The sequence below is a fragment of the Mchenga conophoros genome, linkage group LG7, assembly GCF_057382185.1.
Source record: "Mchenga conophoros isolate Kocher_MC1m ecotype Shallow Benthic linkage group LG7, M_conophoros_male_GT1.1, whole genome shotgun sequence".
NCBI classification, from domain to species: domain Eukaryota; kingdom Metazoa; phylum Chordata; class Actinopteri; order Cichliformes; family Cichlidae; genus Mchenga; species Mchenga conophoros.
In genome coordinates this window covers 49,650,877-49,678,429 of record NC_140532.1, presented here as the reverse complement: position 1 = coordinate 49,678,429, position 27,553 = coordinate 49,650,877, and the positions used below count along the sequence as shown (strand labels likewise).

The following is a 27,553-nucleotide window of genomic DNA, read 5'->3' as shown; positions in this document are numbered from 1 at the left end:
TGTGTGTGTGTGTGTGTTGGGGGGGGAGGGGGGTCCACGGAGGGCTGCATAGACTGATGTTTTGAACTGTGGGAGGCAAAGTTTGATTGATGCATATGGAGAAGAGGTGTTATAATTAAGTATGACGGACACTGCATATATTTGTTGCGACTGCAGAATTTACTGAATTTTAAAAATAAATTAAATGGGAGATTCATTTTTATTTAGCTGCTTTTTGTTTTGATTTTCTTTTTTGCAATTTGATGAATTTAGAAAAACGTGCTTTTAAAAGTGTTTTCATTTCAAGCTCCATTATTTAGAAATCAAAATACAAACGTATACCTTTACATGCCAAAATGAGAGTGACCACAACCTATCACAGAATGAGTAATAATTCCTCTAAAAACACCACCCCACTCAACCCCACCACTTGTGACTGCTAGATGGGAGCACATAATCAGATCTCATTTACTCACATCCATTCGCTGAGAGGGCAGCGATGACTTTCAATAAACAGAGAGCAAAGTTCTCAGTAAATATAAATCGAATTTAAAAGCAGTCAAAAATGGCATTTCACTGACAGCTTCAGTCTCCTCCCTCTCCTCCCTTTCTCACGTGTTAATGATGCAGTGTGAGCAGAATAAAATCCTCCCTGAAAAGCTATTTATGTGTCCACATTGAAACCCCCCCCCTCCCCCCCCCCCCCCAAAAAAAAAAATAATACAGTCAATTAAGTGCTTAAGACCATTTAAAGACTCATTTGGTTAATATGCCTCCAGAGCCTTCAGTTCGTCGTCTGTTCAAGCTGTGAGCCCATGACAGAAAACAGTGACGGAAAAAGAAACAAAAACACCGAAATACTAACAGGTGTCTTGCAAACCCACAAAAATAACCAACATTATGGAATGAAGAGAATATATATACACATGGCAACAGGCTAATCTAGTGAAGTGAATGCCAAACAGCTCCAGGACCTCGGTTTTAAATTAGTACACCAGAGAAATGATTCATGTGGGTGTTCAATCTGAAACCCACAGTGCACGCACACATATCATGGGACCTGTGGAAAGTAAGTAAAATCCCCTTTGATGGAAGTAATAAAAAATGACTTGAATTAAAATCATGATTAGAAATTTTAATGTAATATTCATTGCTCAGAAGGCGATCTAATATCTCCTCCTCACATGGGTCTGGATGTAAAGGACATTGATGCAAATATGATTAGATAATCTGCAAAGGCTTTTTTGTTGTGAACTCTATTTATCTTATTCACTCAATTGGCTATAAATTTGCAACACCAATTTCAAAAGTTGGGACATTGTGCAAAATGTAAATAACAGCAGAATGCAGTAATTTGTAGAGCCATATTTTATTCGCAGTAGAACGCAGAAGACATAATAAACTGAGGAAAACTTGTCTGCATCAAACACATGTCTAAAAAGTTGCCACAGTGTGGCATCCTCTCTTCTTTTCACATCAGTCTATAAACAGCTGGGAACTGAGGAGAGTAGTTGGGAGAGGGATGCTGCTCCATTCCTGGCTCTTCTTTGTCATATTTTCCATTTCATGTTGCATTAAATGTTCTCAACCGGTGAAAGGTCTGACTGCAGACAGCTCAGTTCAGTGTCTGGACTCTACTATGATCAATTCTGTTGTAATACATGCAGGGTGTGGTTTTACACTGTCTCGCTGAAATACATGAGAACCTCGCTGAAAAAGATGTCACCTGGATGGAACTCTAAAAGCTTTCATCAATGATGGTGTCTTTTCAGATCCGCCAATTTCATAGGTACTAATGCACCTTAATTCCATCAGAGATGCAGACTTTTTAAATGAGCACTGATGGGAGCACTGAACAGTTTTCCACTTTGCCTCAGTCTAATTCAAATCAACTTTTCTGATTTTATGAATCTTTTTGATGATATTATAGACCAGGAATGTCAAACTCATTTTGCATCCAAGGCCATGTACGGCCAGACCAGTGAAACCAGTAAATTTTAGTATAAGAAAAAGAAGTGCAATTTCACCAGTTTTTGTCCACGTGGAACTTTTCCTAAGACGCTCATTTTATACCCACTCAGGCTACAGACCTGTTGCAAATGAACCTAGTTAGTTTACTATGTTTCTCCAACCGTTTCTTTTTAGCACCAAATTTTTTTCAAGCGTTTTATTTTTATTGCCCAGCTTTTTTGACACATGCTGTTGTTATCAAATCCCAAGATGAACTAATGTTTCACTTGAATGTTTTCTCAGTTCAAACACTTGACATGTTTTCTATGTTCTATTGTGAATAAAATCTGGATTTATGGGATTTGCAGATCCTTTTTTATTTACATTCTTCCCAACTTTTTTGGAATTACCTCAAATCTGTGAAATACTGCGTTTGTGTAGGTTTCAGATGTAGCAACTTTCCAGTTATTATATTTCACTAGCTGGGCTCACGTCCTCATTTTTAGGTTTTAGTAGGTAAAGGTGAACGCTTGGACATGAATTGAGCTGCGGTCTGGGGAAGGCCCCGAAGGGGGTAACCTATATAGATGACAACCGGAAGACGCGGGTTTGGAGGCGTGGCCCCGCTCCTGAAATTCCAATACATAATCTCCAAATACATATAGGAAGTGGGTAAAATAAGTATTTAATATGTCACCAATTTGCCAAGTAAATATATTTCTAAAGATTCTCCCCAGATGTTGGTGACAATCCAATCCACACATGCAATGAAATTAAACCATAGATGTCGATAAATTATGTTTGATAATGAGAAATGACACAGAGAAAAAGTACTGAGCAAGCTTGATGAAATGTATTTAATACTTTCTAGATGACAACTTAATTTTCTTTCTCGGAAACCATTTGAGAATTTCCTTGGCTGTGCTTTTGGGATTACTGTCTTGAAACGGGAGACGTCCACCTTCGTTTCATCTTCATCATCCTGCTAGATGGCAGCATATTTTTATCAAGAACGTCTCAGTGCGTTTTCCGTTCATTCGTCCAGTTCATTCACGTATGCTGAAAATCAGCCCCACACCGGGGATGTTCCCACCTCCAAACTACACTGTTGGCTAGAATCAGAGCTTTTGGGGGTGCTGAGCACCCAGAGAGCTGCCCATCCAGGCAAGAAAAACTTTACTCGTCATGATGAGCCTTCTTCCCTGTCTCTGTCAGTCCCTGCATCCTTAAATGTCTCCAGTTCCCTCTGACTGTCTCCTTAGTGCATTTAAACCCCCGTTCCTCCCTGTCCTCATCGTCTGTTGTCTTCATCTCCATTATCAGTCATCATAATTTTACCATCTCTGTGCAAGTCTGCAAATTTCTTTATTAAATCATAAGATTCTTAAATTCATCAAGTCTCTCTGTGCCTGGGTCCTCGTCACAAAACATGACATCACTGTTTTGTACATTTTAACACAATTTAATCCCACATTTGTGCAAGAAAAGCTAAACACTTTTTTGACCAGTCTGTAATAGAGATGGCACGATACCACTTTTTTATGTCCGATACCGATACCGATATCATAAATTTGGATATCTGCCGATACCGATATGAATCCGATATAGTGTTTTTTAATCAACAAAACTGTTTTTTAAATATCTTGCTGCATTTTGCAAGTCTGCAAGTTCATACTCAAGTTTAAAACAACAACTACACTAAAGCTATTCTGTTATACCTGTATACAAAAAAAATATTTCATAGTTCAGCAATACTGATCAATCTAATAAACTTAGACCTACACCATCCTCCCTATTCTGGTATTTTAAAGAGTACTTAGCGTAAATATTAAGCAACCTAACTAATAGGGTTCCAACTCCCAGCAACAACAAACATAAATAAATAAAAAATAAGGAACCACCCCTCACGCGCCACCTCATGATGCTTAATCGACGTAATCAACCTTAATTTGATGCAGTGTGAAAAAAAATGCACAGAAATCAATTATTTTTCAAGAAATATTAAATAGATTCAACATCTTTCTTCAACAAAATTGCAGACTGCACAGATGGTACCTTCCCAAAGTAAAAAGTACTATAGCTTACTAGGGTATATATTAGACTTAATAGTCACTATATACAGTAATTGACTTCTATTCATTTGACATCAAATTAAAACTTTGGGTGTCAGATAATTATTTATTAAAAGCTCGACATTTTAAATGAGAATAAGAAAGAAAAGTATGTCTTTGTGCCCCCTTTTCCCTGTTCATGCCTTATCGGCCCCCCTGGCTAAACTTTGCTAGATCCGCCCCTGCACAGTTACCAGCGTCAGCTACGTAGAAAAAGATCCTGGTGTAGAAAGTAATATTAAATAAATTCTAACAACAGCTTATCAAGCTTAAACGTTCTGCTGTTGTTCAGCCGCTGGTTTCCTCTTTCTGGTGCAAAGTGGGCCAAAAACAAACAAGAGAGACTCACGACAGAAAAGCCGATCAGCTGATCATTTAAGCAGTTTCACGATTGAAGTAGCAGCCGGAGAGCGAGAGGCAGTCACTTGTTAAGCTTAACGTGGGAATGCTTTACAAACATTCAGAGATGGACTTACACACTTGCTTTACTTCTCTCGGGGATAACTTTGTCGGAGATGAAATGCCGGGTTGCTAGCGAAGCTCCACATGCTATCCAGACCACCGACAGGTCCCGCATGCCACAGCCGCTCTATCACGTGATGCATACTGCTCCGACTTGCTAACGTTCTGAGGCGAGTTACGGCGTGTTGCAAGTTTTGTGAGGTGCTTTCGTGATATTTAATGGATCGGATTACATTTTTTATTTTTCTCCGATATCCGATCCAGTAATTTAGGTCAGTATCGGACCGATACCGATACGTAATATCGGATCGGTCCATCTCTAGTCTGTAACAAAACCATCAAATCTGATAAAGGTTATTTAAATGCTTCTAAAGAAGAATGGATTGGAATTTAAAAACAAAAAAACAAAAACTGATGATGAAAATGATTCTTATAGTGAGTAAAAAGTAAACTGAGTGCATTTTTTGGACAGAGATTCACTTTTAAAGTGTATGTATGATATAATACAGATACATAAAAAATACAATCCAAAAATAGAGTCCTTGAAATGTACAAATGTACAAAATACTATTAAAAAATTAGAAAAATGAGACACCTTGGCCTTTGGTACAATGTATACAATGTATGAAAAGATGTTTAGTGCAGATGCTACTATGGCTCTGCAGATTTTTTTCTTTTCTTTTATCCTATGTCGCCTCACCTTGAGGTTGGCAAATCTGTCTATCACATTTTGGTGGTCAAGTCTCTCAAACATCTCTTTCTCAACTGACATCACAGCCAGGTGCTGGAGTCTGCTTTGACCCATGGTCCTTCTCAGCCAGGTATGGAGCTGACTCAAGACACTAAAAGACCTCTCACAGCTATCTGGGATGGCACCAGCCTCACTCTTGAGATTCAAAAAGTTTTTGGCAACCGTGACTTCCTCTGACTGAAGTTCAACATGGTAATGCAGTGCTAGGGCTGACAACCCAGTTTGTTTTGCAGACTCTGTATAGCAGCTTTAATATAGGGAGAACACAACTTCCAGATTGTACGAGTAAAATTAGTTGTGTTTTTTTTTTTTCTTTGGCAGTTTAACAGTTTCTGTTGTGCCTGTCACTGTTCCCTGTCTGTTTTCTTACCTGGTTCGTCCTGACCTTGTACTTTCTCCTCATGTTCTCCTATTTCCTCTCTCCCTCTTTGGACTGACAATCATACACAAATAGATTGTATTCAATTAGATTAAAAAAATATATTTTTAAAATCACTAATAAAAAAGTCCTCTCTCAGTGTACTTTCAACCAAAAGGCAAATAACCAAACCACATGCACATCTAATAAAAGATATAAATATTGAAACACTGTTATCTATACACTGGGTTATCTATACTTTTGTTGTTAAAGTGTTCCATCTCAATTAAGTACTGTATGCTTTTTATATTTTTAGTAGTGTGTTTCACAAACAGCAAATATTGTCAAAAAAAGTAAGAAATCTTTGGGGTGCTTTCATTCATTTTTGGGGTGCTGAAGCACCCCAAAAATGGGCTAAAATCGCCCCTGACTGTTGGTATGGTGTTTTGGGGGTGATTTGCAGTGCCTCTTGACCTCCAAACGTGGTGTATTATGGCATCTAACGAGTTCAATTTTAGTGACATTTATAGTTTGATTTCTTTGCATGCTTGGATCGAGTTGTTACCGACATCAGGTGAAAATTTAATCTCAGCAGCACCTTTAGAAATATGTTTTCTGTAAATGGGCAAACATACGCGGGTCAAATTGCATTCTCTTGAGTTTAGATTTTCTGTTTTATTTATCATGTAATTGGTGAACCACAATATAACAGAGCATTTGTCTCTACCCTTCTTGGGTGTGCACTAAATAAATAATAAAAACAATAACATAAACACGAGTTGGTTTGATTCAAAATGCTGTTACTTCTTTATTTGATCATTTTAGACAGTGGTGTGATATTTTGTCCTAATGTCCATATTTGTTGTTAAAAATTTTCACTGTGTTCTGTGTGGGAGTCACCTTGATAACTAACTAACTGTAATCAGTTCATCCTTGAGTCAAAAAAATTGTCTGTTAGATTCAAAAAATTAACCTGAGAGCCTTTGAGAAATATTTTAAATGGTAAATGGCCTGTATTTATATAGCGCTTTACTAGTCCCTAAGGACCCCAAAGCGCTTTACATATCCAGTCATCCACCCATTCACACACACATTCACACACTGGTGATGGCAAGCTACATTGTAGCCACAGCCACCCTGGGGCGTACTGACAGAGGCGAGGCTGCCGGACACTGGCGCCACCGGGCCCTCTGACCACCACCAGTAGGCTACGGGTGAAGTGTCTTGCCCAAGGACACAACGACCGAGACTGTCCAAGCCGGGGCAGTCTCGGTCGTTGTGTTACCAATTACCTAAATGGGACATAGCTTTGGACAGTAAATCGAAAATATGTCAAAATTTGACATGATTTCTAATGATGCAGCTGCAAATTTAACACTCCTTGCAACCCGAATAGAAGAAAAAAACAGCAGTCCATAAATGAATAGTTTGTCATGAAACTTGTTAACACTCTCTTTCTCAATTGTACAACACTGAAAGGGCTAAAGTCACCAGTTGTTCGGCTTAGCTGAACATGAACACTAGAAAAAAGGGATAAAGACAAGATCTCTAATTAAAATCAACTATGGTGAATTACAGGTATTTGTAGGTAGATTAAAATTAAATAGATGTTATTGGATAGTTTTACTGGGTAGTATTGTTTAGTATTGCTAACTGCAATTCATCTGTAAGTCCCAGATCTATTGTACGTCATTGGTGATTGATCAACTAACATGTTTTCAGGCACAAATTATTATAATTTATGTGTGCTGATAATATAAAGCCTTGCTTGCTAATGTCTTAACCTTTTGCTGCCATGTCTTTGCTAGCGTATGCTAACTTCCAGGAGAGAGGCTCCAAGATCCGTCATTGCCGTAAAAACTCCTAGTGATAGTATTTACAACCATGTCGTGCATCAGTTTGCAGGATCCTCTGCTCTTATTGGCAATGCTTTATACTGTTGATCAGTACACCCACAAAACTCCTATACAGGAAGTTGATTTTGGCTCTCTGAAAAAAAAAAAGTCTTAATCTATGAGTCTTACCTTGTAGATAATACAGGGTTCTGGAGCTGATGTGGGCGAGCCTGACTTGACATCCAGGTGTCTTACCCTTTGTCCAAAAAGCTCTAATTGGTTGTTCTAGCCTTTAATATCTTCCATTGGGGCCAATTGTACAAGCCTGTAAAACCAACCCACACTAACAAGTGCCACGATCTAGGAGACGGGAGCTGCATTAACAGGTGTGACTGATAAAATTTGACCTGCAAGGCTACTCTGGCTTTTTTGTAATACTGAATGAAATGAAATGAAATGAAATGAATGATATTATGGCTCAGACGTGGCAGAGCAGAGATGAGTGAAGTTATAGCATACAAAGAGCTGAAGCAGAGTTTTAAAAGTAATGAAGTCATCCACTGCAACCACTGTCTATACTTCTGCTGTGCTGTTGATTTTTTCGATCTTATTGATCTGTTCCTGTCCAATTCCTTCACTATTGGTCCCTTCACTATTCCGGGCCATTTGTCAACCAGTCATGCCGGCGCACAGATCATTCAGCAATGTGGATTTCAGTGAAAACCCCTCTTGGTTTGGTGTCTTCATGTCATGAACCCTTTGCAGATGGGTGGTGAAATGTCTCCAAGAAGCTAAAAGAGATCCAGATGCCTGCAAGCACTTTAGACTACTGCTGTGAAACTTTGTTGCTTAATGAACTAACAGTATCAATAGCTACATGAAATTGTTTATGTGCATTGTAATGTGGCAAATATCTGGCCTGCAGCACCACGAGACAAGAGCTGAAGAAGATATCAGTTGCTGTTTTAGCCAAAAAAGACCATTTTTAGGATCTATCAGACCAGAGAAACCTAAAAAAAATTGTCATAATTAGCAGTTAATTGGCCACTGAGGTAAGATTAAAAATTGCAGATGTTATGATGATATAATTAGCAATCATTGTTTATTTAAAACAATATCATTAAAATTTGTATTTGAGCAGAATCATTCATTCCACATATCTGATGAAGAGGACAATGAAGATGCAGCCGAGCAGAGACATGGTCGAAGCCGAGAGGACCACCACGATCACACTTCCTGCCGCGTTGACCAGAGCACCGAGCCCCACGCCCACGATGATCTGAGCCAACTGGACCATGCAAGTGAGGGCGGCACAGTCCATTCCCGAACCTCGAGGACTTTTATTGCTTCCGTGCAGCTTCAGTTGTTGCTGGAAGCACAGGAGGTTGTAGGTTTATTAGAGAAGAGGAGGATGGCGGGGAGGGGAAAACAAGAGAGCAATATATGGAAACATCAATTTCAGTTTAATCAGAGAGGCTGTGGCAAAAAACACAAACAAACAGCTGGATAAACAGACGGCTCTGAGAATATGAAGAAACAGCTTCTTAAAAAGATAGATTCTTTTCAGCCTCGCTTCAGTTGTTGCAAGTTGAATTCCATCAAACTCTCACCTGATTTAGTTCAATCAGGTATTGATTGACCGTGACAGAAAAAAATAAACAATTGATTTTTGAGGCAACCACTTATGAATGACATTGCAGTTTATCAGAATCAGAATACTTTATTGATCCCTGGGGGAAATTATTTTTTGTTACAGTGCTCCATTATAAACCAATGTTTTATAGATGAACTATATAAACTTTTTTGAGAATGTTGCAGCAATACTATAAGCGGTATTAAAACATTTATGTGGACACTTAAAAAAAGGGAAAAGAAGTTTAGTGTTATTCCAAACCTTTAAAATGAAAATCTGATCTTTTATTTTCCGTAATTGTCGGGCTATAAGCCGCTACTTTTTGCACAAGCTTTGAACCCTGCGGCTTTTAGTCAGGTGCAGCTTTTCTATGGATTGTCCATGATTTTTGTGATATCGTAAGACGATTTGTTTTGTTTGTTCCGCTGTTGTACGGCACTACGTTGCCTGGCGGAAGGGCATGTGATCAGACACACAGTATCGGGGTTCAAGAGTGGTATGTTGGTCACATGTCCATCCGCCAGGCAACATAGTGCCCTACAAGTAGCGCGAAAAACAAGCTTCAAAGTAGCGCTACGCGTTCAGCGGGAGGCGTGGATGACGAGCGGCAATAAACTTGCGAAAAGCAAGTTATGCTCAACTTCGGTGGAATCTGACAGCGTGGAAAAGTGTGAAAACATCCATGATCACCAACGGATTTCGAAGGGCTGGACTGCTGCATGATGGAGAGGAGGACACCGCCACGGCCCTTCAGAGGGTGTTCGACTCTGACACTGACAACGAGGATTTCTCTGGTTTTGAAAGTGACAACAAAGGAGAGAAGCGGAGAGTGGATGACGAAGCCACCCTGAGCCTGTTCATATCCGACACTGGAGAAGAGGACTTTGGTGGTTTTAGTGCGCAGGAAGATGGTGGTGAATGACTGACTTTTCTTGAGCCTAAAAGGTAGTCCGAATCTATTTTTCTGGTGTGCTGTAGGTTATTGTTATGTACTACATTTGTTACTCATTTATGAAGCACAGCACATGTTTCGTACTTGTAATTACCGCTACTTTTACATATACCTAAAAAGTTGTGCAAATATGTACCCATAACTTGTTTTTCAAAATATTAATAAAAGGGGTGTGTCTCCAAACAGCCATCTCTTTCCTGACAATTCCCTTTGTGCATATTCTCTTACATATGATAAGTCAACATTGAAACACCTGCGGCTTTTAGTCAGGTGCCGCTAATGTATTGTAACGTTCACAAGAACCAGACGGTTGGGGTCTCAGTTTGTCCGTTTATTCGGCACATAAGCCAGCGGGTTGTTAACTCAGGGGGAAGCGCTCTCGAACTACACCTCTCTTCAGCCTGGCACCCACACAGAACAACCAGGTCCCCCCACCCCTTCCTGTACACCACCCTCACTACTTCCTGCAGCCCAACCAAACATGAATCTTAAAGGGACAACAACAGTGTGCAGAGAAAACCAACATGTCACTGTCCAGTAACACTTAACCATCGTTACACTGCCCCCCCAGCAATAAGTTCCTCGTCCCCGAGGGAACGACACAGTCTCTGAGGCGGGGCGGTAGCCTACGTTCCCTCCTTGACCTCCTGAGCCCCTGAGGAGGACGCGGAGCTTCGGGGCTTTGGGGTGAAGAGTCCGAGGGGGGGGAACGCAGCCCCGGTCGGGGGCCCCTCTGAGCAGGGTCATGGACGCTCTGTACACGTCCCTCTGGAAAGGAGGGGAGGGACTGTCCTCTGTAGGGGGCCATCCGGTCTCTGTGCAGCGCTACTATCCTCCCCCTAGGAGGCAACTGCACCCTGTAAACAACCTCCCCCACTCGCTCTAGGACGCTGCAAGGCCCCACCCAGCTGCTATCCAGTTTAGGACACCGTCCCTTCTTCCTCTTTGGGCTGTAGACCCACACCAGCTCCCCAGCACGGAAGTGCCTCCCTTTAGTGGTGATGTCGTAATTCCTCTTTTGGCGCAGGCCTGCCTTCGCCAGCTGCTCTCGGGCGTAGGAATGTGCAGAATCCAGCCGGTCCTGCAGCTTCCTTGCGTAGTCCCGGCCCGGTGGTGCCTCTGGCGCGTCCGGGGGTTTCCCAAAAGCCAACTCTGCAGGAGTTCTCAGCTCTCTCCCTAACATGAGCAGGGCAGGCGTACATTGGGTGGAGTCCTGCACTGCCGACCTGTAGGCCATGAGGGTAAGGGGAAGATGGTAATCCCAGTCCCGTTGGTGTTCTGAGGTAAGGATGGCTAGCTGCTGGGCCAGCGTCCTGTTAAACCTTTCCACCAGCCCATCGCTTTGGGGGTGAAGTGGGGTGGTGCGGGTTTTCTTAGTCCCAAGGCGTTCACACATGGCAGCAAATACCTTGGACTCAAAGTTACGCCCCTGGTCACTGTGGAGGGTCTCTGCTGTTCCAAAGCGGCTGAACATCCCCTCCACTAATACATCAGCGATCGTCTCAGCCTCCTGATCTGGGATGGCGTATGCTTCCGGCCACTTGGTAAAATAGTCCATGGCCACAAGAACATAGCGGTTTCCTCTGTCTGTGCGAGGAAATGGGCCCATGACGTCCACAGCTACTCGCTCCATTGGGGCTCCTGCTGGTTGCTGCTGAAGCTGAGCCCGGGACTGGTCTTGTGGCCCTTTGTGTGAGGAACATGCATCACAGCTGCGGCAAAAGTCCTCCACATCCCTCCGCTGTTGACCCCAGTAATAGCCCTGGCGGAGGCGGCGAAGAGTCTTGGAGACCCCAAAGTGGCCAGAGCCAGTGCTCCCATGGCAGGCTCCCAGCACAGCTGACCTCAGCGACCTTGGCACCACAACCTGCCACCTCTCCTCCCCCGTGGCAGGATCCTTCCAGGCACGCTCCAACACCCCCTCCTTCAGCCTGAGAGCTGCAAACTTGGCCCATAGCCCCCTAGTACAGATGGAAAACCCAGTGACCTCATCCCAAAGGGGTTGCTCCCCCTTCTCCAGCCACTGCAGGACCGGCAGCAGGTCTGTGTCTTGTTCCTGCCGTGCCCTCCACTCCGCTGCATCCACCACCAGAAGAACCCTGCAGGCGAGCTGTGCTGCTCCGTCTATTGTCGTGAGTTCCCGCTCTATTTCCTCTCGCTTCTCACAGTAACGGCAGCCAGCTGCAGCACATGGGCGGCGAGAGAGGGCGTCTGCGTTAGAATGGTGCGTCCCTGCTCTGTGCTCCACGGTGAAATTGAAGGCTTGGAGCTCCTCCAGCCAGCGAGCCACCTGTCCCTCTGGCTCCCTGAAAGACATCAGCCACTGAAGGGCAGCATGATCAGTTCTGATAACAAATGCTGTGCCGCACAGGTAGTATTTAAAGTGTCTCACCCCCGCCACCACAGCCAACAGCTCTCGTCGTGTGACACAGTAGCGCTGCTCGCTCCTGTTCAGGACCTGGCTGAAGTACGCCACCACCTTCTCCCCTTCCGGTCCAACCTGCGACAACACCGCTCCCAGCCCCACATTACTTGCGTCAGTGTCCAGGACAAAAGGCAGGGCGGGGTCAGGGGGGGCAAGGACTGGGGACTCTGTCAGCAATCTGCGGAGGGTGTCGAACGCCTGCTGACAGTCCTGGGTCCAGATGAAGTCACGGTCCTTCTGTAGCAGGTGGAAGAGTGGTGCGGCTATGGAGGAAAAGCCCTTCACAAACCTCCTGTAATAAGATGCCAGTCCTAGGAAGCTTTTGAGCTGTTTCTGGTCTGCTGGTGTGGGCCACTCGGTAATGGTGTGAATTTTTTCCTCCAAAGTGCTGATGCCCTCACGACCCAGCTTGTGGCCCAGAAACTCCACCTCCCTCCTCATGAAGTGGCACTTGTCGGGATGCAGCTTCAGGCCTGCAGCCGCCACCCTCTCCAACACTTGTCTCAGGGCATCCAGGGCAGCATCAAAGGAGCTCCCGTGCACTAGAAGATCATCCAGGTAAACCAGACACCGTTGCCGTGGGACGCCAGCCAGCACACTGTCCATGAGCCTCTCGAAGGTCGCAGGAGCGTTGCAGCCCAAAACTCAGGACTTTGAACTGCCATAGTCCCCTGTTAGTGCAGAAGGCTGTCTTCGGTCTGGATTCCGGGGACAGTGGCACCTGCCAGTAGCCACTCCGCAGGTCCAGGGTGGAGAACCAGGAGGACCCGGCTACTAAGTCGAGGGACTCATCAATCCTGGGAAGGGGGTAAGAGTCTTTCTTCGTCACTTTGTTGAGTGGTCTGTAGTCCACACAGAAACGCATCCTAGGACTTTTTTTCTTAGGCACCATCACCACCGCGGAGGCCCACGGGCTATCAGATGGTTCTATGATGCCCGCCTTCATCATTTCACACAACTCTCTGTCTGCAGCCTCCTGATGAGCCAGGGGCAGGCGGCGGGGGCGCACTTTAATAGGCTGGGCATCCCCGGTCTCAATGACGTGCTCTACCAAGTGTGTCAAGCCAACATCACTTTCTTTCAGGGCAAAAATGTCACTAAACTCTTTTAGTACCTGCCATAGACTCTCTTGCTGCTGTGGAGTCAGCCCCTCACAGTTCTTTGACCAGATACTCCTCACTGCTGAGAGCCTCTCCTCCTCCTCCGCTCGCTGTTCTGCTGGCGGGTCTGCAGGGGTCTCTGCGGTGGAGGTGGACGCCGCGGCAGATGCTGTGCAGACCGGGGGAGGAATAAGCGGCACCTTCTTCCCATCAGAGAGTACGAGGAGGCCTTTGCCTAAGTCCAGTACACCACCAATGGCTCGTAAAAAATCCAGCCCAAGGATGCAGGCGTCCTGCACGTCAGCCACCCAGGCAGCATAAGACACACCGAGGTCCCCCACCTTGAACTGGAACACTCCCTTCCCTCTCATTGGGGCCAGATCACCGGTCACAGTCTTAAGTTGCACGTTAGTCGGTTGTACAGCAGCTCCGGTTGGGACAATATCGGGTCGGACCAGCGTTGCATTGGATCCCGTGTCCAGCAGGGCCGTACAGGACACCCCCGCAATCGTCACTGGAACATGGCAAAAGCCGCCAACCTGGGTCCAGCCCACAGTGATGGCCGCACCGGGTGGAGGTGGCGGTGGTGTAGGGATGTCGTTCTCCCAGGCCCGTGTACTCCCGCCTACACGGGCCCGTGGGCGTTTCCCTGAACCGCTGCAAGCTTGGGGCACTGCCTGATGAGGTGTCCGACTTGTCCACATCCCCAGCAGCTCTGAGGTCGGCGGTGTGGGCCAGCCCGAGGGGAAGGCGACTGCAGCGAAGCTGTCTGCACCAAACTGCACAGGCCCGCTGGCGTCTCCATCTGTTCCACAGGTGCTGACACAGCCCTCACCACGTGTGCGTCGTCAGCGCCCCCAGAGGATCCTGCAAGCATCTCCCTCTCCAACGCTAGCTCCAGGGCTGCACTGAGTGTGGCCGGCCGAGCAAGCTGAGTTTGCATGCGGAGCTCTTTAGGGCTCAGGGCCTGCAGGTTCCTGCAGCCCAACCAAACATGAATCTTAAAGGAACAACAACAGTGTGCAGAGAAAACCAACATGTCACTGTCCAGTAACACTTAACCATCGTTACAGTATGTACAAAACAGGATTTTCCCCTGATTTTAGCTTGTGCGGCTAATATTCAGGTGCGCTTTGTAGTCCGGGAAATACGGTTATTTTTTTGGTATTTAAATGCATAAATGTAACTTACATAAGTGGCAAAATCTTGCCAAAAATCTTGTTCTGCAGAACAGCCTCTAACAATGATGTAACACTGAATGATGCAATTTCAAATTCACAATAAAATATGAATGCCTGTGTACTTGACTGACAGATGATTGCTACTGTTTGATATATTTAAACCAATTAATTCCCCATTTAACAGGTATAAAAGGTGCATTACAACAATTTAACACAAAAACGTCAGTTCAGTCATTCGTTCTATTGATGAATAAATAATGACATATATTTATGGTTTTGGAGAGCCTCGTGAATATCTCTGGTTTCCATTAGGACTTTAAATACTTCTACAGAAAACCGCCAGAAGGAGTAGAGTCAGTTGTGTTATGGGATTAATAGTTAGGATAGTTTTTTCGGGGGCTTTAAAGTGCCTCATTCTTGATCTGTCTTTTGTAAATACTTGAACTTTAAAGGAGTAAAATATGGGACTGTGCACAAGTCTTAAGCCACACCTCACTTCTTTATATGTTGCTTCCAAGGAGCCAGATTTTCCTGGAATAGTTCTTTAGACTTTCTGAAGATCTTTCAGAGTTTGTCTGTGCATGCTGGCTACCTTTTCACTCATTTTCAGTCCACATTTTTAGAAGATTGACTGACCTTGTTTAAGAATACAAAGAGACCTAACTCAAGAGATGAACCAGCGTCGTGTCTACACATATCAGACAAAAAAAGAACCAGTTTTTAACTTGTTACTTTAAACACTTTGTTACCAGCAGCCTGATGAAAAAACTTTGGATTGTTTTCCTCATTTCCTTAGTTGAATCTATGAAAAATGCCAAAGATAACACAGATACACAACATCCAAAGACTCAGAATATCTCACCATGGCGTGCAGTTTGTGCTTAAGAAAACTATACACCAAGTTGAGGACAAAAGTTGCAGGCCTAAAGGAAAAATAAAAAAAATCTGCAGCAGATGTACAGTATCTGAAAGTCATGTCCTTAAGAAATAAAAAAAAAAAAAAAGAAACCAGCAGAGACCTGACATACCTGACAGATTTAGCAGCCTCAATGCAAATGTTCTCAGTCGAAAGTTAGCAGGAAGGGAAAAGGAGAAAAGGCAGAGGAATACCAAATTATAAAAACTGGAAAATCAGTGGCAGCAGGTCTTATGCAGTGATGGATCCATATTTGAAAATTTTGGTTCAAATCAGAATGTAAAGAGGAGGTCAGGAGGCATGGTCAACAGTGACTGGTACAGCCATCTGTAACAACACAGCGGAGGCTCTGTGATAGGTTGCATTTCTGCATGAGGTGTCTGGGTTCTTATCAAAATGAATGGAATTATTAATACAGAAAAGTACCCTCAGATTTTAATCCTCCATGGAATACCATCTGAAAAGTTGCTTATTTGCAGAGGCTTCATTTTCCAGCATCAAAATGATCCCAAAGACATTGCCAGTGCAGGGTAGAAAAATCGGATAGAAAAACACAAAATAAAATCAGCCACCAAGGACCCCCCTAAAGCCAAGACCTCAACATAAATGAAGCAGTGTGGGATCATCTCAACAGACCATGGAATAAAGGGCAGCCAACATCCAAAGAAGGGCTTTGAATGTCCTTCAAGGCGCCTGGAGAACTTGCCTGAAGACTAAGAAATGACAAGAAAGCCGCCTGAGAGAGCTCAGGCCCTATTGAAGCACCAAAGTGGTCGTATGAAACATTGACTTTCAAACGAATTAGAATCAGACACACTCTGTTTTTGCCTTACATACCGTGTTCCCATGTATATTGACATATTTTTGCACATTTTCTGACGAAAATATAAAGATTGAGGTGTGGCTTAAGATTTTGCACATCACTGCAATGCTTTATCTTAGTCTCCAATTTTGATCGGAAAGCATGATTAAAGGAAGTAGCTACGCTAAATGTTCCAGTCGTTATGTACCCTTTTAAATCGAAGTTTTCATTCACATCATTCAGAAATGTTCGATCATCTTAATTCTTACAGTATGCTTCTTAAAAAACACCAGAAATAATCATTTCTTTTTATGTTTTTACTGTAATCTGCAAATTATTTTCTTGATTGATTGCTTGTCAATCAATTTGTTCCTGTTACAGTTTCACATAAGGACACATTAGGGCTACATTTGATTCATTCCCAAAACCAAAAGTTATACTAGGAAAAAGATAATTATTTTGGAGTATGGGGTTATTATTTATCTGCAAACTGACAACAAAACATGTTTTACACTGTGGAAAAAACGGAAAATCAATACTATAGTTATGCAGTATCGTGTACAATATACAAATGTGCTCATTTAAGAACCATGTGATCCTTTTAAACTGAGGAAACCTGAACAATTCCTTAGCTAGTGAGTGTTTCTACTGCCAGTTTATTACCTCCTCCTCACGTTGATACTCTGCTATCAGGTTGAATGGGATGGTGTAGAGTGTGCTCGACATGACACCAAACACACTGCAGAGGACGAGCGTTGCTATGATGTTGGGGAAAAGGCCAATCAGGCTGGTGCCCAATCCAAACACAAGGTAGCCCATAAAATATAATCCCTTCAGCCCAATGTATGAGAGGAGGAAGCGCTGCACATCTGAAAACACACAGACATGTACGTCACGGAAAGTTAAAATTACTGGTGGATCAACAAACCCGCATGAGGCGTGTGGAGTCAGGGTAGATAATTATGTGAACATTAGATTAGCGTACATTAGATGTACCAAAACCGTCTGTACATATAATTGGACATTTCCTAGAAGCCAAGACTCCTTCTCAACAGCAAAAGACTAAAAAAGCTGAGTTCATGCCAAGCCTTCATTATTTGGCTGAGCTTTACCCTGTATGTAGCACAACAGTTCTCTCAGGTTCACATGTGCTGTTTAACAGGGGATGTTTGAAGCATACATGTGGACTTACGTGTTCAGAATAACGCAGGTCAGGATACCTTGGCAAAAGCATGCTAATGGAGTTCCCTGCAATCCCAAAGCAAAAGCAGTAATTTCCCTTTGTTATCCATTTCCACCTGCCACTCTCTCACATAGCTTCCCCTCACACATTACTGCCACTTACATGAGTAGAAAGCAGAGGACACTGCATTAATGCACAATCCCCAGCAGCCAACTTCTACTCCCCTCTCATATGTGGCATAGGCGGTAGAGTTGTGATCGGCGTACGGATTCCCCTTATACACAATCTGAAACGAGAGGAGGGTCATTTAAAAAGGAAGGATTTGTATATCAGATACTGGCCAACTTCTTGTTAAAATCAGGCTTTTATTTTTTATTTTCCTTATGAACAAAACATCTGTAGCCCTGTTGCAGAACAGGGAGCCTGACTATGCATTTCTCATTGCAGATAAGAAATAAGCCTGCAATTTTAGATAAGTTGGTGCATCTGTGCTTAATGAAGCGAGGCAGAGTCATGGTGTGAAGAGCATCCTTTGATCAGCATTCACACTGTGACACTGAAAGCATTCATCATAATGGCACATGTCAACAGAGGATTGCACACAACAATAACAACACGCCGCACCTCCCTTCACCCTCCATCTGCCCCCACACAAGCAGGCAGCTTAATGGAGCTTGAACGCAGATACATGTTGCAGTGTGTTGCTTTTCCTCTCTAATGTTGTTGCTTTGAATTGCTTTGAACCTTACCTCATTTGAACGTAAGTCATTTTAAGGGATATCACATAAGTCTGATATGATTTTTGTTAATTGTTTCTGCCAAAGACTAAATTGCCATATTCAAACAAAGCAAACAAACTAACTGAGTAAATTAGATAATTATGTTATTTGTTTTTGTTTTGTTTGCTTGGATTATTGAGACGGTTTCCACATGCAAGGATTTTCTGTTTTTATTTGGAAAAATTATCGCTGTTCATATGAAAATTCAAAAAAAATCACCGTCAAGAACACACCAAGGCCATTGAACAGGTGGTGATTAAACCCTGACTCCTAGATCTGATGGCCAATCAGAAGCTCACAAGCACTAATGCTGCTCACAGTCTGACATCACAAAAATCATTGCTAATGACTACGTTGTTAGCCAATGAGTGTGAAGGAAGGAGTCTTCCAAAAGCCAATGGTCACCTATAGACAGACCACTAGCTGTAACAGACTGGAATAAAAGCAGCACCTTTATATTTTACTTGACACATTTAGATCACAACACACACACACACAGTCCGGGGCAGCGGCCGTGTGGAGAGTGGAAGGAGGACCCAAAACGCAGCACTTATTCAGATGTGAGGGTGATTTATTGTTAATAACAAACACAAAGTGGAGATGGCAAACAGAACTAAGGACGAAACTAAACTGGGATAAACTACACAGAGGAGTGGCAAACCTGAACATGAAGGGAGAACAGCAGGGAGAACACGCAGAGGATTACACCAGGTAGGAACACAGACGACGCGACGAGGAGCAGAGGAAATCACACGCTATAAATACACAAAGAGACACTGGGAAAATCACACACAGATGGGGGAAACAGCTGGACCTGATTAACCTGACGAGACAGGGGAACACTAACACCAGGGACCAACAGAGGGAGCACAAACCCAGAACCCAGTGTCTAAAATCCCAAACACAAACCATCCCAAAACAGCCATGAATAATAATGAAAGTAATAACAATAAGTACATAAACATAAAGTCACTGAGTCATGGTCGCAGGACCATGACAGTACCCCCCCCTCAAGGGCTGGCCCCCGACAGCCACAGAAACACACCACCAGATCCGGGCGGGCGGCAGGGGGCCCAGGACGGAGGGACCGGACCACGACCACGGACGGAGGCCCCAGAGTCCCAAAACAAAGACGAACACAAAACCCACAGGGGAGCAGAGTCCAAAGCACAGTTCAGGAGGCCGTCCACGAAGAAGGCAGCGGCGGCGCGTAAAGAGTTCAGGAGGCCGGCCGTGCGGAAGGCAACAGCGGCGCGTAAAGAGTTCAGGAGGCCGGCCGTGCAGAAGGCAGCGGCGGCCACACAGGCGATGGCGGTCCGGGGGCCGGCCGTGCGGAAGGCAACGGCGGCCACACAGGCAACGGCGGCCAGTCAGGCGACGGCGCTCGGCCAGTAGCCTAGCCAGCGGTCCAGAAAACGGCCGTTTAGCTCCAGACCCAAACGAGGCTGGGCCAGGCGAGGCTGAGGGCATGGAAGCCGGGACCGCAGCAGGCGGAGATGATGATGCAGACACGAAGGCTGGACCAGGCGAGGATGCAGACACGGAGGCTGGACCAGGCGAGGATGCAGACACGGAGGCTGGACCAGGCGAGGATGCAGACACGGAGGCTGGACCAGACGATGCTGATGATGGACCAGACGATGCTGATGATGGACCAGACGATGAAGATGAAGCCGGGCCAGGCGAAGATGAAGCCGGGCCAGGCGAAGATGAAGCCGGGCCAGGCGATGAAGAAGCTGCAGCTGAAGCTGGGCCAGGCGAAGCTGACGCTGTAGCTGAAGCTGGGCCAGGTGAGGATGAAGCTGGACCAGAATCAGGCGAGGATGAAGCCGGGCCAGGCGTGGATGAAGCTGTAGCTGAAGCTGGGCTAGGCGAAGCAGACGCTGAAGCTGAAGCTGGGCCAGGTGAGGATGAAGCTGGACCAGAACCAGGCGAGGCTGAAGCTTCAGGCTGAGGCGTGGCAGAAGCAGGTGGTAGCGCTGCAGGTGATGGTACTGCAGGAGGCGGCGCTGCAGCCACAGGTGGAGAAGCAGCCGCAGGTGGAGAAGCAGCCACAGGTGGCCGGACGGGATCCTCGGGCCCCCCAGCCGACATGGCAGCAGGTGTGGCATGAGGCTGGACGAGCTCCTCGGGCCCCCCAGCCGAAGAAGCAGGAGGCCGGACGGGATCCTCGGGCCCCCCAGCCGACGTGGCAGCAGGTGTGGCATGAGGCTGGACGAGCTCCTCGGGCCCCCCAGCCGAAGAAGCAGGAGGCTGGACGGGCTCCTCGGGCCCCCCAGCAGGCGAAACAGGAGGCTGGACGGGCTCCTCGGGCCCCCCAGCAGGCGAAACAGGAGGCTGGATGGGCTCCTCGGGCCCCCCAGTGAAAACAGCCACAGAACCAGTGGGCACCGCAGCCCCCGGCACACACGAAACAAGACCAGTAGGCACGCGGGCCTCCGGCACACATGAAACAAAACCAGTAGGCACGTGGGCCTCTGGCACACATAAGGAGGGCTGCAGCTGCGCAGAGCACTGACCCTGCTCAGGCAGTGACAGCCCGGTGCAGTTCACAGCTGGCATCTTGGCCACCAGGGGTCCAGAGTAAGCTGAGGGTAGTAACCCCGCCTCTGGGGAAGCCCCGGAGTGAGTAACAGTCACTAATGTTGCCAGCTGTTGAGGAACAGGTCCGTAATGTAACAGTTCATCTCCCTGCCTAGAAACAGCGGTGGAAAAACAGTGTGAAAACTGTGATTCAGCTATTACCGGAACCGTGGGTTGTAGCGATGCTAGCGGTGATGGTGGCGGCTGAGTGGCTAACTGGAGCGGCGGCAGAACAGGCAATTGCGCCCCCAGGGAGGCTAACGGCTGAGCTACTGACTGGGGAGCTTGTGGCCGAGCACTGAACTGAGCCGGAGAATGGCGATAAAGTCCTGGCTCAGAAGGGGTGGCAGAGACACAGTCTGTTAGTCTTGCAGAGGGTCTGTACACGCCCACTTGGGAAGGATCAGTCACCACGAAGGTGGGTAAGCGATCCATACAGTCTCCCATCCCGCTCTGAATCGCCCCAGAAAACAAAGTCCTGGGGACTGGGGAAGCCAGAACATGTCGCTCGCTCACCGCCTCGGGCTGCTCGAAAGTAAAAGCAGACGGGGGGTGAAGTCCGAGGTCCAAAAGGAGGAACTCCCGCTCCCACGAACAAAGCGAGCCCAGAAGCCATGGGAGACCGGTCACCAGACGCTGTAGCCGCCTCTCTATAGCGCGCTGGGACGTGCCACCCGGGCTTTCCAGCCACAGGTCGATCAGCTCCTGTGTGGCATCGATTAGATTTTCCCATAGCTCCCTGGACGGGTTAAGCGCTGCTGGGTCCATGTTGTGGTCGCGTCGTACTGTCACGGTCCGGGGCAGCGGCCGTGTGGAGAGTGGAAGGAGGACCCAAAACGCAGCACTTATTCAGATGTGAGGGTGATTTATTGTTAATAACAAACACAAAGTGGAGATGGCAAACAGAACTAAGGACGAAACTAAACTGGGATAAACTACACAGAGGAGTGGCAAACCTGAACATGAAGGGAGAACAGCAGGGAGAACACGCAGGGGATTACACCAGGTAGGAACACAGACGACGCGACGAGGAGCAGAGGAAATCACACGCTATAAATACACAAAGAGACACTGGGAAATCACACACAGATGGGGGAAACAGCTGGACCTGATTAACCTGACGAGACAGGGGAACACTAACACCAGGGACCAACAGAGGGAGCACAAACCCAGAACCCAGTGTCTAAAATCCCAAACACAAACCATCCCAAAACAGCCATGAATAATAATGAAAGTAATAACAATAAGTACATAAACATAAAGTCACTGAGTCATGGTCGCAGGACCATGACACACACACACACACAAATTGTAAAACAATTGATAAAATAGAGAAAATAACCTTATATTGGGGAAAAAAAAACCCTCTATTGTTCAGATATTGTGCATATCTGTTTAAAAATTGACACTTGGATATGCAAAAAATAACAGTAGTTCTTTATAACACCACTTGAGTTTATCCACCAACAGGTACTCTGCAATTTCCTGTCGGGAAGACGTGTTCAGAACACCACGAACAACAAATGGTGTGTAATATCGTGAATAAATAAGTATTAATGTAAGGGGAATCTTTTTTAGGTTTCCTGTATCTAAAAGAAGAAAACAGCAATATATCAAAATATTTGATTTTTAATTCATCAAATATTGCATGTTGGCTGGGCTCTATTCATGACCTTTTTAAAAAATGATTTTCTTAACTTGCTTAAATTGCTTGTTGGTATGTAAATTGATTAAAGTAATGCATCATTAAGGGCTTTGAGATTGGTAGACCTTAGAAATCAGCTCAGTTAATTTGAGAAATTGAACTGGATCCATTTTTGTTAGTGCCTTTTGTAGCATTTTTAGTGCAAATATAACACTTGCAGTGTGGTTAATTGGACTAATATCCAGCTGAAGACATCTGCTCTGAAGTTTTATTGGTACAGTTTATAGTTGCAGCTGTCTAGCAACAGCTGGCATTTTAGCAGTCCTCATTCAAAAACGTTGTGGTGAGTTGGCTGTAATTCTAAACTCAAGGCTTTAGAAAAATAAACACTTTTTTCTCATCTATTCCACCAGACAAAGGCCTTGGCGAGAAACACAATCTGACAGCAACATGTGAAAGAAAGGACGCAGCGATGATAAATATCAAGTAGAATTGTAACCTTTATGAGGTCGCAAATGGCCCAGCTTTCTAAATAAGATTATTGATTGATTACTATTTGAAATTCTAAAAAGCTCACTGGAGACACATGCAAATCAATACCTGTCCCATGAAATCGGTAAAGAAAAGCATATTGCAGAGGAACGCTGTCCATCCCAGCAGGTGGCTGACACACAGGCAGCGGTAGTGACTTGGCATATTGACAATAGCTTTTATCAGCAACCTGAACGTCATCTTCTTCTGGTCCTGCAAATACACAAAAACATCACAGACATCAGTGCCAGCAGCTAAAAAACTGACAGGAGGAAAAAAAACCCTCTCAGAGTGCTCATTAGTCTGCTGGTATTTCACGGCTAGTGGTGTTTTTAGCCCATGAGTGACAACACTTCAAAAGACTCTACAATTAAAAAAAACATGCATGCCCCATAAAAGGCTGTAATTAGATTGAATGAAGGGATTCAGCATAAAGGACTACTACTAAGGAGTTGGCTTTAGGATTAAGGATTAAGGATGATTAAAGCAAAAGGAAGACTTGAAAAAGAAAAAAACAACTACGCTCTTTGGAACAATCATCCCTTATTAATTTTCTAGTGTAGCAGATATATACAGAGCAATTCTTTTAGCATCTTTTTTCTTAAACCTTTCTAATATAACAGGCAAAAAACAAACAAATGTGAAGCATCAATGGAAAGCTGAATCTACAAAAGAAGGAGGAAGAATATTCAGGCAAAAAGTCGACATCATAGAGATAATTCATCAAACACTTAAATGAAAACTGTAAAGGTGATTTTGAGGAAGGTGATCACATCAATCCCTCTGAAATGTAAAAGACTGAGATCACATCAGTCAAATATATAAGTCTAGAAAATCTTTGGAAAGTTTGGATATACTTGTAATGCAGGAACTTATAAAGTTGGAAGTTGTATTGTCTGCACTGAAGCAGTTGTTGAGATGACACTCGGGCAGATGTGTTCTATTGGTCTTTCCTGAACACTCCGCTGACCCCAGCCTCACTCTGTACTTATAGGGGTTCTTGAAAGGCATTCCTGCATCTCAGCGGCCTTTGGGATACTCTGTGGAACCCTCTTAGATCCTGCTGGGATAGCATAGTTTTTCAGGATTTATACAAACTTGGAGAGTTCATGCCAGCTGCATGGCTGGTGTCAATAAAGCAAAAGGGGGGGGGGGGGGGGGGGGGCAAATCAAGTACTAAGATATTCTGCAAAGCATTCAGCAAAGCAGGAGTAGTAAGATGAACTGGCAGGTGTATCAATAGTCTTGAAACTCCCTGAATACTGCATCTCACATCATTTACTACTGTAGAGAAAGTATTCAAACTCCTATAAGACTCAGTGTGTTATTTCCATAGTTGCCTCTGCCAAGCGTACCCTGACTAACCATTTGAATCTCAATATAGTCTGTGGCAACTTCAAGGTTTGACTAGTTTTATTGGCTCTCTGTATTGTGTAATTCACTTAATGCACTAAACTCTCTGAAAGACTTTTTATGCATGTTACATACCTCTTTGTTTGGCTGTTTGACACTTGAGGTCACTGAATTGGCTTCTCCCAGGGCTGAGAAAGATCTGGGCCTGAGATCTGTGACAGATGCAGAGACTACAGCAGAGACAGGCTCCTTAAGTGCTCCATAACTATTGCTATGAGAGCTCAGCAGGCGAAGAGGGCTGGATGGTGAATCAGATGGAGATGGTGCCTTGCCCAGAGGTTGCTCAGGAATACTGAAGAGGTGCACAGTGAGGAAGATGCCCCAGGTCAGCGCTGAGAAGAAATAGATGACCTGGTACTCGGATCCAAAGAGACGGCCCAACGCGGAGTGACCCCAGTCCATAGCTCCCACCAGGTAACCACATGCTCCGCCCAGGCCTGGTGCACACAGAATGAAAGATTAAAACAATGCGTAGATCCAAGAATTGTTCTAGAAGCATGGCTGAGAGCAGTGAGAGGTAAAGGGGAGGAATCAAATGCACTTGTTCTCTATTAGTTATATACATGGTGACTAGAGCGGTGACTGATGAAATAACTACTATTTTCAACTGCTTGGGGACAGCATCAAGAGTTGGGAAACCTCCTTTTGAACTGATATGGCGAAGTAGCTAGAAAACAGTTATTTGCACTGACATTTATTGTGTGTTGTGTTAAGACCAACTAAAGAATGCAAATCAAACATCTCCTTGATTCTAAGCTCTGTTTTTAGTCTCTATCGGGCTTTCTGTAGTTGCTTAAAGCTGTAATAATGTGGATAAATGACTCCATGACACCTTTGACAGTAACCAAAGCAGTTAAGGTGTAAACCAACTAGCTTAACTCAACTAGCTGTAACTAGTTTATCTCCTCTGATAAACTTATTTCACATTATTATCTAGTGCCTTTTGTTATGTAGGCAGTGGAGCCCATCTTTTTTAACCTCTGACATCCAGGGCCTACTGTTCTGGTAATGTCATCATACCAAGATCTAAAAATCTCTATCTGATCTTTTATCCAGGCTAAAAACATCAGAAAAAGTGGGCTTCTGCTTATTATTAAACCAGTTTATCCAAATTCAAATCAAGAGCATCCAGAAGAAGATTCATCCCAAAATCTTCCATCAGGTAATTCTTAAATCTGTATGTCATCAGGACTAGACTGGTTAAATTTGACCTCTATGGAAAGGGTGCAAAGAAAAAGAAAACATTTGGTGAACATGTCATTGAACATACAATTATGTGACTCAATGCCTTGACATTTCCTTTATAATGGTAGAAATGTTCTGGTTTGTTGTTGCTTCAGTGCCTGAGGGGCTGCTGTGTTTGCGATCTCTGAAACGACTATGAATTTTGCATCATATCAAAGAGTGAAGAGAGGAAGATGATTAGAGGCCATCTGCAGGAAAGTGTAAGGTGATGGATTTGAAACAGGCAGCACATGAAAGACATTCCCCTCCAAAAAACCCTGAAACCCTGGGAATTATGCATTGAAAAATAGTCAAAAGAAACAAGCTACAAAAGCTAGTTTTTGCTAACAGCTTCTGGTGCCAAGAATAAACGTACTTTTTCCCATAAAAGAAAATTAAATTATTAAATCAGTTGGATCAAATAACCGATTCAAAAGTGGATTTTATCTGAGATATTATTCAAGCAAACCGCATTTATCTGTTGACACTCTTTAAAAGAACCAAATGTGACTGTACATACAGTATGTTCCATAAATGAATAGAAAAGTAATTTTATTACTTTTACTGGCACACACCACTGGACAAGCACATTTCAAAACTCATGACAGAAAAAAATTGAATATTTTCAGATGTGGGAAAAGTAATATGTTGTTACTGTACTTACATAGAGTTTTTGGATACCTGTGCTTTATTTGAGTATTTAAACACTTGTTACTTTAGGTTTATTCAAACGGGAGCTATTTGACCTCACTCACCTTCCAGACATCAAACTGATTTCACTGTAAATGGAGAAACAGTAACATATAAAAGGGAATCCTTTTGGTGTATCCCACATCGGTTCTTATGACACATGACGAGATGAAATAGCGCTGCAGAAGAGGAGCGAGCACAAAGGGAGTAATATTTTTTTAAGTGGCAAGTCATTTTAAATGCATCTTTTAAAGAGCTCAACAAATGTCAGCAAACACAACAGTCTGTGCAGTTTGTCAGACAGTGTGAAGGATCACTGCTGTATTTCCCAGGGTGAGAAAAGAATGAGAGCGAAGTTTACTCAACGATGAGGAAAGAGGAGAGGGGGAGGAGAGATTGTTTTTAAGTGCTGCTCAGTGACATTTGATAGACTCAGAATTTAAAGCTTAAATGTCCTCAATTTCATAAGCTTTTGATATCAGCTTTATACCTGATGTGTTGATGAAATTAGTTGTTGTTTTTCATACTGTGAAATATCCTGCAAAACAACTTTAAGTATATCTTTGCGCTATTCAAAGATAACATGAAAATACTGGGCAATTTAGTGCAAGATACACTGGTTACTTTTCATTGCTGTGGTGAAGTTTACAGTGATGCACTGTTGAACTGGTGCAGAGAGTTTGGTTATACCAAGGGTAGTAGGCATCAATATAAATTTAAGATGATAATGCTTATTAGATTTACTCACTGAATCCCACCTTTATACAAGGTTTATGCTGTCTAGGGACTGGAAATCACCCACTGTGGATCGTGTGGTTATATCTTGTTAAATTCGGTGGGTTAAATCAGACCTAAGGCAGCGCTGCTCAACTGATCACGTCATGCACACAAACTCCACTGGGACTCACAAAAGAAATGAATGTGACTTACTTCTAGTGTTTTGTTTTGTTTTGTTTTTGTCCCAGGCTGTACCACTAACATTGATCTTTTAACGTTAGCTTAAAACTTTCATTTTTGCTAAAGCATATAGTTAGGGCTGGATCAGGCGAC

At 44.2% G+C, this 27,553-nt stretch overlaps 1 protein-coding gene across 2 annotated transcripts in view; it reads right to left on the bottom strand.

Annotated features, from left to right (window-relative positions):
• Positions 1 to 8,242: 8,242 nt before the first annotated feature.
• Positions 8,243 to 27,553, bottom strand: part of slc45a2 (solute carrier family 45 member 2) — a 36,680-nt gene continuing 17,369 nt past the window's right edge. The window contains exons 3-7 of one of the 2 annotated variants that reach the window (XM_085279901.1): positions 24,665 to 25,026; positions 23,246 to 23,389; positions 17,801 to 17,924; positions 17,119 to 17,324; positions 8,243 to 8,815 (exon numbers count right to left, since the gene is read on the bottom strand). In XM_085279901.1, the coding sequence (XP_085136027.1) occupies positions 8,594 to 8,815; positions 17,119 to 17,324; positions 17,801 to 17,924; positions 23,246 to 23,389; positions 24,665 to 25,026 (1,058 nt within the window). In that variant the 3' untranslated portion in view covers positions 8,243 to 8,593. Of the gene's footprint in view, positions 8,816 to 17,118; positions 17,325 to 17,647; positions 17,704 to 17,800; positions 17,925 to 23,245; positions 23,390 to 24,664; positions 25,027 to 27,553 lie in introns of those variants that run through there. The other variant, XM_085279902.1, reaches the window with a different exon arrangement.